The 12,084-nt window shown below is 47.2% G+C and overlaps 1 protein-coding gene across 1 annotated transcript in view; it reads right to left on the bottom strand.

Moving 5' to 3' along the window:
• The window catches only part of CDH23 (cadherin related 23), a 219,539-nt gene that overhangs the window by 155,356 nt on the left and 52,099 nt on the right, over window positions 1-12,084 (bottom strand). Inside the window, exons 4-6 of the mRNA XM_054071251.1 lie at window positions 9,546-9,688; window positions 6,103-6,150; window positions 5,784-5,876 (exon numbers count right to left, since the gene is read on the bottom strand). Of these exons, the coding sequence (XP_053927226.1) occupies window positions 5,784-5,876; window positions 6,103-6,150; window positions 9,546-9,688 (284 nt within the window). The remainder of the gene's footprint in view (window positions 1-5,783; window positions 5,877-6,102; window positions 6,151-9,545; window positions 9,689-12,084) is intronic.

Genomic DNA, 12,084 nt, shown 5'->3' on the forward strand with positions numbered 1-12,084 from the left:
TTACAGGCCATTTTGCAACGTGGCAGGAACATCTTTCTTATCAGTTCTGTTATCATCTCCTTCAATTTAAAGGCTCTTTATTTAAAGGAAAGGGAGAAAAGAAAAAAAAAAAAAAACAAACAAACGCGAGAGGTGTCTGCGAGCGTGCAAGGGAATGGCTAATGGGGCTGAAATGGGAGCTCACGCTCATTGCAGCTGCTTCGTATGCGCAGCGTCAGGCCTCGGAGCCATCGCAATAGAATTATATGAGCCCCTGAAGACTCGCGGGCAAGATGGCAGGGAAACTGATGTAATTACAGACATTATTACCATTAAAGCAAAATAATAATTTTAATTACAGCTAGGGCTTTGGGGCCTTTCTCTGATCCTCCCTGCTCCTGCTTGCCATCTAGTATGGTCTGGTTCCAGGCAGTGTAATGGGATAGGGCAGTGATGGTCCCCTCCTTTCTCTCCCCCTCCCTGCCAAACACCTTTCTGCACAATTAAAACCAAACATCATAAAAGCCACTGTTTCAACTACTCAACCACATTAAGGATGGAAACGGTGACCAGCAGCTAGTGAAGGCTCAATCCCAAAGGCTGTTCCCCAAGCAGAAGGGGTTGCTGTTGATGGTCAGTGCCCACCCGCCTCCCAATTAAAATAAATTGGGAAATCAGGTCTGAGTTCAGGAGATGCGACACCTGCAAGCTGGACTGTAGTTGCCTATCCGATGCTGTGCGCTGCCCAGAAACTTTCCTTTCTATTTTTAAACTCCTTTCCCACAGCCCTGCCTCTTACTGTCACTTGCTTGAACTCAAGACGACATGAGTACATTCCCAACACGGATGGTTGTGGTTATAGATGCAGTGGGTGCCTTTTGAAAACAGAGTCCTGTTATAACTAATACCTCCTGTCAAGTTACAGATATTTTGTTGTAGTGCAAACTGTCATCTCGTGAATGGCTGAGGTGCTAAACGGCAGTCTCTGGCCCAGAGCCTGGCTGAGGACAGCTTTTTGCTGGAAGATGTAACCCGATAATACGTATTTCTTTATAAATCACTTAGTGTTAGCTGTAACAGGAGGACTGAGGTGGGGAGAAAACCCCACTGGAAATCCCTGAGGAAACATCCAGCAAAGTAACCAACAACTAAGTAACCTTTCTGCAAAACCCAAAGATTGACAATGCTCTAGGGCCAAGAGGCAGCCACAGACAGGTTGAACTTGATCGGTAGGCTCAGGACGCTAGGAGATTATGGGGAATTAAAAGTGAAAACAGCTCTTCACAAGAATCATAGAATTATTTACATTGGAAAGGATCTTTAAAATCATCAAGTCCAACCCTTAACCCAATACTGCCAAGTCCACCACTAAATAACATCCCTAAAAAACACATCTACATGTCTTTTAAATACCTCCAGGGATGGTGACTCCGCTGCTTCCCTGGGCAGCCTACTGCTTGATAATCCTTTTGGTGAAGAATTTTTTTCTAATAATCAGTCTAAGCCTCCCCTGTTGCCACTTGAAGTCATTTCTTCTTGTCCTATTGCTTGTTAATTGCGAAAAGAGACCAGCACCCACCTCACTACATCTCCTTTCAGGGAGTTGTAGAGAGCGATATGGCCTCCCCTCAGCCTCCTCTTCTCCAGCCTAAACATCTTCCGTTCCCTCAGTCACTCCTCATAAGGCTTCTGCTGCAGACACTTCACCAACTTCATTGCCCTTCTCTGGACACCTCAGTATCTTTCTTATAGGGGCCATACAGGCGACTAGACTTGCTTATCACACCACACAATGGACTCAACATTTGATGAACCTCTCTGCAAGACCAAAGATGTGGTCCTGTAGACAGCACAGGACCTGGAAGTAGCAGTCGCCGGAAGACAGATTCGAGGAGCCATACCTTTCAAGCACAAGCTTAAACGATGTTCACTTCCAAGGCAAACAGAGGGCTGTGTGTCCCAGAAGGCCTCATGCTTGTGAAGTGGGATTGAAAAGCCTAGCAGGCACCTAAGAGAACAGTCTGCTCTGATCTCAACACCACAGCTGGTACCACAAAACCAACATGGGGGCTTGGTTCCACTTCACTTGCTTGCTTCACGTAAAACCGTTGAACTGTGACAATCCAACAAGACTGAGGTTCCTACAGATCCAGGCAAATGGAAAAATAGATCAGAAAAAGCAGATTGGACTTGTCAGAAAACGAGGCATTGCCACAACAGCCCACCACAGGCTCAGCAATATATCCTTCCCGATTTAAAAGTCAAAGCCTGAGGCTTTGAGAAACATGGCACCCCAGGGATGGGTGAGGATGATGAGGGTAAAAAAGCGTGCATGCAAGAGATAGAGTGCAAGGGATGCATCCAAGAGGAGAACAAACCCTGAAGGTCAGAGTAGCAAGCACATGAGCAGCTAACTAATGTACTACAGCAGCACCACGGGGCACAGACACAGGCACACACGTCCTAGGAAACTGGAAAGCCATAAAAGTCTATTACAGCAAATCAAACAGCAGTCAGCATGACAGCCATTAGCCTGAAATGAATACATGAGAACTTAATGAGCTCTGTCGAGGCCAGCTTGGTGAATTAAGTTGCCAATTCTAGCAGGATTCCCCTTTTCTTTACAGACTTGAAAGCATCCGCACCGCCTCGTTGCCTTTTGACAAGCAAATCACGGGGCGCCCTTGCCCAGACGGGACAGACGATTACGCTGGAGCAATGTCCCTTTCCCGACACGTGGGCCCTCACTCAGCTATTCCAGACAGGTGCCAGGGATGCGATTAAGATACAATGAGTGCGGAGGACCAGGGGCACCAGCCCAACACATAAGCGATCCCCAGTGTGGGTACTCAGAGCTGCTGCAATGCGAAGGAGCCCACAGTTAAACTCTCCACCCTCCCCATGCTACCAAGGAATCGTGTCTTCAGTCCATGCCCACATAAATTCCCATTTTCAAATCAAGCGGAATGTGTAAAACGCCAGGACGGGTATTTAGAGGCAGTATTGTTTTTAAAGGTCAGTTTACTTCATGTTCCATTTATTTATGCACACTCTTCTTTTGACTTTCCTAGTGCCACACAATAGCAGTGAGGTTTAAATAGCCTTTCTGTTGCTGCTCCATTAGCTAGGACAACTGCAAATCGATACCATCCATTTATCTCAAAATTAAAAAGAGAAAAACCCTCATTAGCTGCCAATTCTGCACAGAGCCAGTCTATGCAAAGCCACACTAGCTCTTCTGCTAGTCTCTTCAGCTCCAGCCCCTCTTTATTCATTAGCTATAGGCCCTTTCGCTTGGACTGGGTGGTCTTTGAGACTCTCCCCCTCACTGTTCACCCAGGCCTGGGCTGTCAGGAGCATGAGGGTGACCTGGGGACGCTGTTAACCCCTACCATGACTGGGTCTCCAGCCTCAGCTGCATCCAAGGTTTCCCCTGGTTCCAGGGGCCTCAGCTTCTGAAGATACATCTCTATGCCATGTCACCTCCAGCTTAGACTACTTGTGGACAAGCAATAGGGACAACTTGTGGCCCAAAGCTCTCAAAGCAAGAGGGCATCTCTTCCTCAAGAGCCATGCCAGCACACACAGAGGAAATTCACTGCTCACATCTCCCATGGACCACAGTCCTTGGAGGGTCCTCCTTAGGTGGTGGGAAACAATCTCTTGCTTTCACAGTGCCTGACAAGGAAACACACTCCACTCAGCTGAAGAACAGAAGTGCCTCCAGGTTGCTGGCTGAGCAACAAGTCTGTGGCTCATTACCTCTGACTTGGTTAAAGATCATGGACAGAAACGGGAAACTGGCACACGATGCCTTATAATCAGAGATTAGGCCACCCTCCAGAAAAGCATAGATCTGAAAGCCAAGTAGCATAGCAGGTGCACTGGAAGAAGCACCATGCTTTCTGTACCCCAAACATTTAGACAGCCCTGGAAATCCCTCCTGGCAAAACTGCATCTCACGTACAAAGCAGTGTGACATACAAGAGGGAGGCTCTGGGGTTCAGATTCGTTCTTTTAGCTTCTTCAGCTTCTTTTTTTTTTTTTTTTTTTACATTTTGTCCAGATCACCTGCCTGCACGTCCCTTTCCTCAACCAGTCTTAATTTTCCAAACCAGCACTGGACTTTTACCCTCCCTGCTCTGCAGGCTGAGATCAGAAATGTTGAAAGCATAAGATTTGCAGTATCTACTCGTAGAGCAGAAGCGGTGAGCAATAGAAGATATGGCACAACTGCTCCAGGTATATAAACATCGGGGCTTAATGTAGCACCAGTTCCCAGGGGAGACAGAAACCCACGTTCCAGTTCTCTTCACATGGAGTGTCACCTGTACCAGAATGCTGCAAATAGCAAAATCAGAGGTAAATCTGAGAGCAGGAGAGAGGAGACTATTCTTCAGTCCTACTGACATTCCTTTTGCTTTGTGGACCATCAATAGGAGGAGCGACAGCAAAGCAAGACAGCCACCCACCCGCTTGCAGAGGTCTGAGCAGAAAGGCGACAGTGGGGAGCTGCTCGTGCAGCTTTTGCCAACTCATTTCTGCACCGCTCGTGCTTTAAAGAGGAGAAGAAATGACTCTGACCCAGTGTCATTCTCAAAGGGAGGTTTCAGATGACTTGGCGCAAAGATGAGACTGAAACTCTCGGCTCATACATCACAAGCAACCTAATCAAGAAACCTCATCCTCGTAGCAGAGGGACAGGGAAAGATCAAAGCCCAGCACGGCAGGGCATCAGCAGTCAGCATATTAAATAAACCGTTGTAACACAATCGTTTGCACCTCTCAGTTACCAAAGACAGCTTGATTTCACACACACAGATGCACACTTGATCTCATCCACACCCCAAGGCACGCTCTGGGGAAAATGGGCTCTGACCAGGGCGCAAGAGGGAGAGATTTCCTCCACTGAGGGACATGAAATGCCCTACTAATCCCTTATTTCAAGTATAATACCCAACATGTCCCTTCTAGCACCAGCAATAGCCTTTCACTCCACATCTTTAAAGTCTAAATTCCCATTAGATCTGTAAGTCCTTGGCATATTTCTGCCCAAGTGAGCTCTAGGTGCAGAAACTCTCCCCAATGGTATGACCAGATCTCACATTCCTTGCAATGGCCAGCACGGAGAAAGCACAACAGAAGGTTGTGGAAACTTGGAGTTGTTCAACACTCAGCTGAATAAAGCCCTGAGCAACCTGCTCTTATATGAAAATTCTCTCTGCTCTAGGGGAAGCTTGGTCCAGATGACCTCCTGTGGCCCCTTCCTCCTTACATTATTCCTAAGTCATCACAGGAGAAGTTCTAGTATGGAGCTATTAAAGGAGGCCACCAATAAGGACAGAAGCCTTTGGGTAGGATTATGCCAGCAATCATGCATTTGGAGAAACATTTAGTCCTGCCTCAGGTCATCTCTGTGACAAGAGCTGCACATTCCCTCCTGCTCACAGAGAAAAAGAGAATCAGATTTCCATTTACAGCTATTTTCCAACTTCGTGTTCATCACGGGAAAGACATCACCAAGGCTGCAAAGGTTTTGAACTCCAAACCACCTCTTCTACCTGCCTATTCTCCACACCCAAATCGTCACTTTGCTTCTGCCCATTTTCAGGCAATAATAACTTCCAAAGATTTAATCTTCCTCTGAAACTCAGTGAGGGCCCAGGGCAGGAGGGCAGTGCCATACTTTCATGGCTCTTACACAGCTTGGCAGCCGGCTCGGTAGTGGCTGCCAGACAGCAAGTGTGGCCACTGAGGGAAGAGTCAGAAGCCAGTTTGGACACAGAGTCTGCAGCAATCCCTACCTCTGGGATGCGGACACTGTACGGCTGGTTGTGGAACTGTGGGGCATTGTCATTCACGTCTCCAACTTGGATGTTGACCGTCCCTTTAATCACCTGTGGCCACAAAGATAACAACAATGAATGGGGGTCAGTTTTATGCATGGATTTAAAACCTAAAGCGAGCTTGTGGCTGCTTTTTCTGACTTGGGCTTTTGGCAAGTGATGGCCAGGGGCGGCCCCGCTCCCTGGTGTGATGCAGAAGGTCCCCGATGACCTGCACTTATCCTCCCCACTCCCCTCTACCCGTGCCACAGACCATGAAACAAGAAGTCACACTTACCCCTTGGCTGTCACTGACAGAAAATTCAACCGTGAATTCTGACTTGGTCTGAAAGGGAAGGAGAAGAAAAACATATAATTAAAGAGACTGTAGTGTTTATCTGCAGATGGCAGGCTTCGGACTTTTGGCCAATATTATTAGATGCAAAATGCTTTCAGGACCTTCAAGAAGAGAAGGGATGCTTGAGTGCAGTTACCTATGTTGAGTATAAAATGCTGAGAAATATTAATGCCAGCAGAGCTCTGGTGTATTTCATAGGTGCCAAGAGCAGCTCTGCCCTGGGTCAGGAGTATAGAGGGACTAGAAAACCGACCCCTTGACTAGCAGCTGAGAACTTTAAACTGCTAACTAGGCTAAAGTAGATGAGAGGAGCCTGCTGTTAAACCTTCTTCAGCTTGTCAGCAAGCCCTAGCTCTCTTCGCACGCCTGCCTGGTCCCCTGTCACAGGCTGCCTGCTTGTAGCGGCCAGAGGGAATCAGTGCAAGTCAGAAAAAAACCAGTTTTTCACTCATGGTGTGCTATGAACTGGCACCATCACCAACTGCAAGATATGAGGACGATGCAAAAAGAGAAGAAAGTCCATAGGAAAAGCTGTGTAATTAGCTTTTGCTCGAGATGGCGATACGACACAGTCTCACTCAGGACACAAATCTTGCTGCTGCTTTCCCAAACCTGCCTCCCACGCAGCAGTTCCTGGGAAATCACAGAGCTGGGAACACTGGGATAAGCTTGGGGTCTGTCGTAAAAACTAGTTGGAACCCCATAAGCCCTTTCAAAAAAAAAATAAAAAAGTCCTGTGCAGTCCTCTCTACTCCTTACTGGTTTAACTATTAACAAATTAACAGCTTAGCCTGAAAAGGTGGGTGACACTGGATAAGGGACAAGTGGTGAAGAGGGGATCAATTTGGTATAACGGCAGAGGGACATTGATAGTGGAGGCAGACTTTCTATTCCTGATCTTTCTTTTACCCCAGCGATCGTTTCACTCACATTTTACCAAGGAAGCACGCAGGGATGGACCGCCACACATATCTGGTACCTGGGCATTGGCAGAGGTTTTGGCTCCCCCAGTCCCAAGAAACTCATTTTCCTTCAGGGCCCCTGCCTTGCCTGAGCTGCTAGAGCACAGCAACTTGATGTTCCCAAAGCATCACGCTGAAAAGGCTGGAAAGCAAGCTTGAAATGGCTCTCCGTGCTGCAGATTTGGTTGATTTATTCCTAATAAGATTGGCTCAGGAACAAGCAAGCAGCCGCTGGTGCCCAGACCAGGGGTTCTGCCTGCATCAAGGCAGCAGTTAATCTTGGAAAAGAGTTTGGGGAACAGCTTACCAAAGCATGCACCCCTCCTGTCCCCATATCTGGCTCCCCACACACACAGCTGGGAAATTCATCCCAGGAAAGCCTTTCTTAGCTCCTGTCTCAGGGTAGTGCTCTGAGAATGAAGAACTGAAACAGCAATGGAGAGGAGAGCCTCTGCTCCTGACATCCCACCCCGCTGTGTCAGTGTCTTTCTCCTCCGTTTCCCCCGAACCAATCAGTGCCACGAGAGACAAAGCAGTAGGGTAGAAAGGAAAAATGGAAGAGAAGAAACAACCTGTTAAGCATTTAAATTTTAAAAATTCATTGAATCACCAGGTTGGAAAGGACCTACACTGGGTCATCGAGTCCAACCATTCCTAACAATCCCTAAACCATGCCTCTCAGCACCTCATCCACCTGTCCTTTAAACACCTCCAGGGAAGGTGACTCAACCACCTCTCTGGGCAGCCTCTGCCAGTGCCCAGTGACCCAATGAAATAATCAGAGAAAGCTGCCACATGCTAATTTCTGTCTCCAGCCTTCATTTAAGCATATCCTTTTTGTAGACTCAGGGTTTGTCTATTTATTTATTTTTTAAAAAAAGACTGTTTTCCTTCTAATTCTTGTGGGAGTGAAAAATGTTTTCAAAATTGTTTTGCCTCTATACATTCACTCCTTCCTCTCTTTCTCTATTTTCCCTTTTCCTGCATTGTTTACCTTACTACAATTCCCTCACCCTTTCCAACTCTCTCTTTTTCTTCTCGACTGTCCAAAAATTGATCTTTTGCTTTTCTTTCCCCACCACTGTATGGCTCTCTCTCCCCTGACTTTTTGATCGCATACATCCAGGCCAGTGTTCTTCGCTCCCAGCATGCTGTCCACCTCCCTCCCACGCCATCCTGCTTCCTCCAACATAAATTGCCATTTACGCCTTTCCCATACGCACTGCAAGCTATGCATGTGTCTGCTCTCACCATCTTCCATGTATCACTGACTTTGAGCCACTGGAATCACAGTTGATGGGTGCAGGCTCCTCTCCCAATTCATCCCAACCATGCACAAAAGCCGTGCTCAGCTCCTTCCCTTCCCACCCTCCACCAAAAGCCACCTAAAATCTATTGATCACTCCTCTTGGCTTAAGGCTGTTATCATAAGTATTGGGAAGCAGTAGGAATTTGAATAAGGGAAGATTTATGACTCATGTCAACAGCTGTTGGCACGAGGAGGCGGAGGGGAGAGGGGTGAAGAAAAACGCTTTTATTTTTCCAGAGCCTCGCTCTTAACGCTGTGAAATTGAGTTTGCCTTCCCCTAGACTGCATAGCATCCACCTCCCTGCTCCTCTGCAGCCCCACATCTGTCTGGCTTCAACCAGGACCACCAGTGCCTGAGGTGTGTTAATGGGTTTTATCTCCAGAGCGATGCCACTGGCCAAGGAATTACCGAACATGGGCAACAGAAGCACAGCAGAAATTAAGTATATTGCCCAAATCGTATAGTATTTTCCCAGTCTTACGAATTCCTGTCAACGCACCTGTGCTGTCCCCTCCTCCTTGCTCCAGGAATGCAGCCAGGGCTGGGGCTTTTGTGAAACAGGCACCTGGGTGGGATACCATCTCTGCACATCAAAATTACCACCACTGAAAATAGGGGTGTGAAACAGCTTCAAAGCAAAAATCCTGCCGAATTTAGCATCCGGCAGCCTGAATCTACAAAATGATGAAAAGTCTTAATGAGATTGAATAAGCAGGGATAGCTCACATCTTTTCACAGGCTGTTTTAAATAATAAAGGATTTAATTGGAATATAGGTTTAAAGAGGGAGCCTGTAAATGTCCCTGAATTTATGAGCATCTTAGCCTTTGCTAGGTTATTTCCATTTATTATTTTCTTTAAATCTGAACTTGCAAATATTATTCTGGGATCCAGGAAAATCAATGAACCTAACAGAACCAGAGCACCCTACTTAGTCCCCATGTCTCCCCTGAGCTGGGTACGGTGACAGGGTAGCTAGGGACAGACCTTGATGGGTGGACTCTGTAGGGAAAAACCATCCAGGCTGCATTTCAGCTGCCATGGAAAGCAGAGAGCCATAATACATAAGCAGAGATGTTTTTTGCCCTTCTCGCAGCAGAAAGCAGCATTACCTCTCTGTCCAAGGGCTGCCTGAGCCAGACAACACCGGTCATGCTCTCCACTGCGAAGAACCGACTGGCCTCCTCCCCAACTACACCAAAGACCAGTGGGTCGTTGTCCATGTCCCGGGCGAGCAGTTGAGTCACTGAAGAGCCTGGGAGAGACAGAGAGGAGAGAAATCAACGAGTGAAATGGGACAGAGGGGAAGAAATCCTGAAAACGCTCAGGTCTTCTGCCTTCCTCCTTTAAGCTATGCCCAAACCATTTTCTCTTGCTACTGTATTGCCTCAAACACTTATACAGCAGCAAGGGGAATCAAGCTGTGTGTGGTCCTACTGTTCTCTCTAGTACAGATAAATTGCACTACAGCTCCTCTCCTCCCTTGCGCTTACCAAAAGGGAAAGTCACATTAGCTCAGCAGAAGCATCTATCTGGATAGTGGAGGATAGGACAGTGGAGGAACCTTTGCCCCTAGTGCCTGAGATGGCCATGCTTCTGCTGAGCTGATGTGACTCTTCCCTGGTACCCCCCAGCTGAGGGGCACCACCAGGACATACAATGTTTCCAGATGAAATGCAAACATCCGTAGGCCAAGAGCACAGACAGGACACCCACAGGTGCCTCAGGGCTTAGGGATTTGGTAGAGGCTGGAGCCAGACATAGAACCGGCATTTGTTTTAAACACCGGAGCTGCAGCAAATGCACTTTTTGGCACATGGAGCCCATGCACCCAGAGAGCATGAGAGATGCTATGATGAAATCATCACGGCCTTCTGCCAAATCATGTTTGAAAACATCTTCTGCAGCATCTTGAACACCCCAGCCTTTCTCAGCCATCTCTCACAGACATACAGTTGCAAGTGTCCCTTCCTGACTGCGCGTCCAAGACACAATCCAGACCCTCCAAAGTTGCTGCATGGGAGCCATGTGTCCTGTTTGTAAACCCCATGCTGCTCCCAGAGTGGGATGACTTTCTACTACTCTGAAAGCAAGGGACAGTCACCACCCTTGGAACCTCATGCCAGCCCCGAAATGTAAGGTAAGAACCTCCTCAAATAATTTGGGCCTCCCCATGACACCTCTGAGTGCATTCAGAGTCTAGTGTAGCAGGTCGACCACGGCTGGTTGCCTGTCACCTACCACCCGGTTACTCTCTGTCCCATCTTCAACAGGACAGGGGAGAAAATAGGAGGAGAAATCTGGTGGGTGGAGATAGGGACAGGAGATCCCCTTGGCTGCCTGGCCTAGAAGATGGGGGAGACAACCTCTGCATGAGTAGTACAAGAGCATCCCACGACCCTAAATCACATGGCCGATGAGAATGAATGCCAAAATTTCACCCATCTGGGAAGAGGAGGGAAGATCCTGCAGACCAGAGGGCAAACGCGGCAGCAGAGCTTGCTGAGCAGAACAACCTGGGCTCTTGCCAACTAACTGGCCTGACATCAATCAGGACAGAAATAATGGAAAAAGCCGATATGAGATCCCATTAATAAAGAATTAAACTATAGGAACATAATTAATGCCAGTCAACATGGTTCTATAGAAAATAGGCCCTGTCAAAAAAAAACCTGATTTTATTCTTTGATGAGATTACAATTTTAGCAGATAAAGGTAACCGCAAAGTAATAATAGACTTTTGTAAGGCATTTGACTTAGTACTGCATGACTTTCTGTGCTTAAAAATTTAGTACTGTACGATATCTACGAAGCCAACAGAATGAGGACCCAGCAGCCTGGCACGTCCCAAGGCCAGTGACCATGGGTGTGGGGACATCCTAGAACGATGTAAAATTGCTGTTGGTACAAACTCAGGTCACTGCATGGCAAATAACAGGGAGGACCAAGCAGCCAGAAGAAGCACTTGGTAACTCGTGCTTGTTTGGTAAAATTCTGTTTTCAAAACCCTGCTTCAACCACCCTCAAAAAAGGCTAGTGGACCACATCTGCATAGGAGGGCACTGAAGCCAGTTGTTCTGGCCAGATCAGGGGGTTCAAGTGTGCAAGGACTTTCTTCCATGCCCTGGCCAGCAGATCCTCAGTGCTCTTTGGGCACTCAGAGGAGTGACTTTAGGGCTCTATAGATGGTTCCGCAAGCAGCTCAGCTGGCCACATTGTATTTAGGACTGGATGCAAGAAGAAGCCACAAACATTCAAGAGTTAGCCTTAACACTTTACACTTAACAAGGACTTTAAAAGCTTGAACTGCTTCATTTATGACAAAGAGTGAGATGACTCAGGCCATCTCGAGCACATCCATGAAGAAGACAAAACGGAATACATAAAGATGACTATTCCAGAGCAAGAAAGCACAGGAAGACTCGGTGCCCAAACCTAGACGAATTTCTGTTAGAAGAGGGAATATCAGTTTTAAAAAGAGAAACTGTAATTAATGACTGGAAAAAAATCCATTATACCAACATAGGTGCAAGCTAGTGACAAGTCATGATCAAAGACATTTTGGACAAAGACCTGAAAACAAGCGTCTTTATCCAAATCACTGTGATCTGTTGATTCATCTGCAACGTTCCCATCTCTTCAGTGAAGCCA

Source organism: Cuculus canorus, chromosome 7 (genome assembly GCF_017976375.1).
Source record: "Cuculus canorus isolate bCucCan1 chromosome 7, bCucCan1.pri, whole genome shotgun sequence".
NCBI classification, from domain to species: Eukaryota; Metazoa; Chordata; class Aves; order Cuculiformes; family Cuculidae; genus Cuculus; species Cuculus canorus.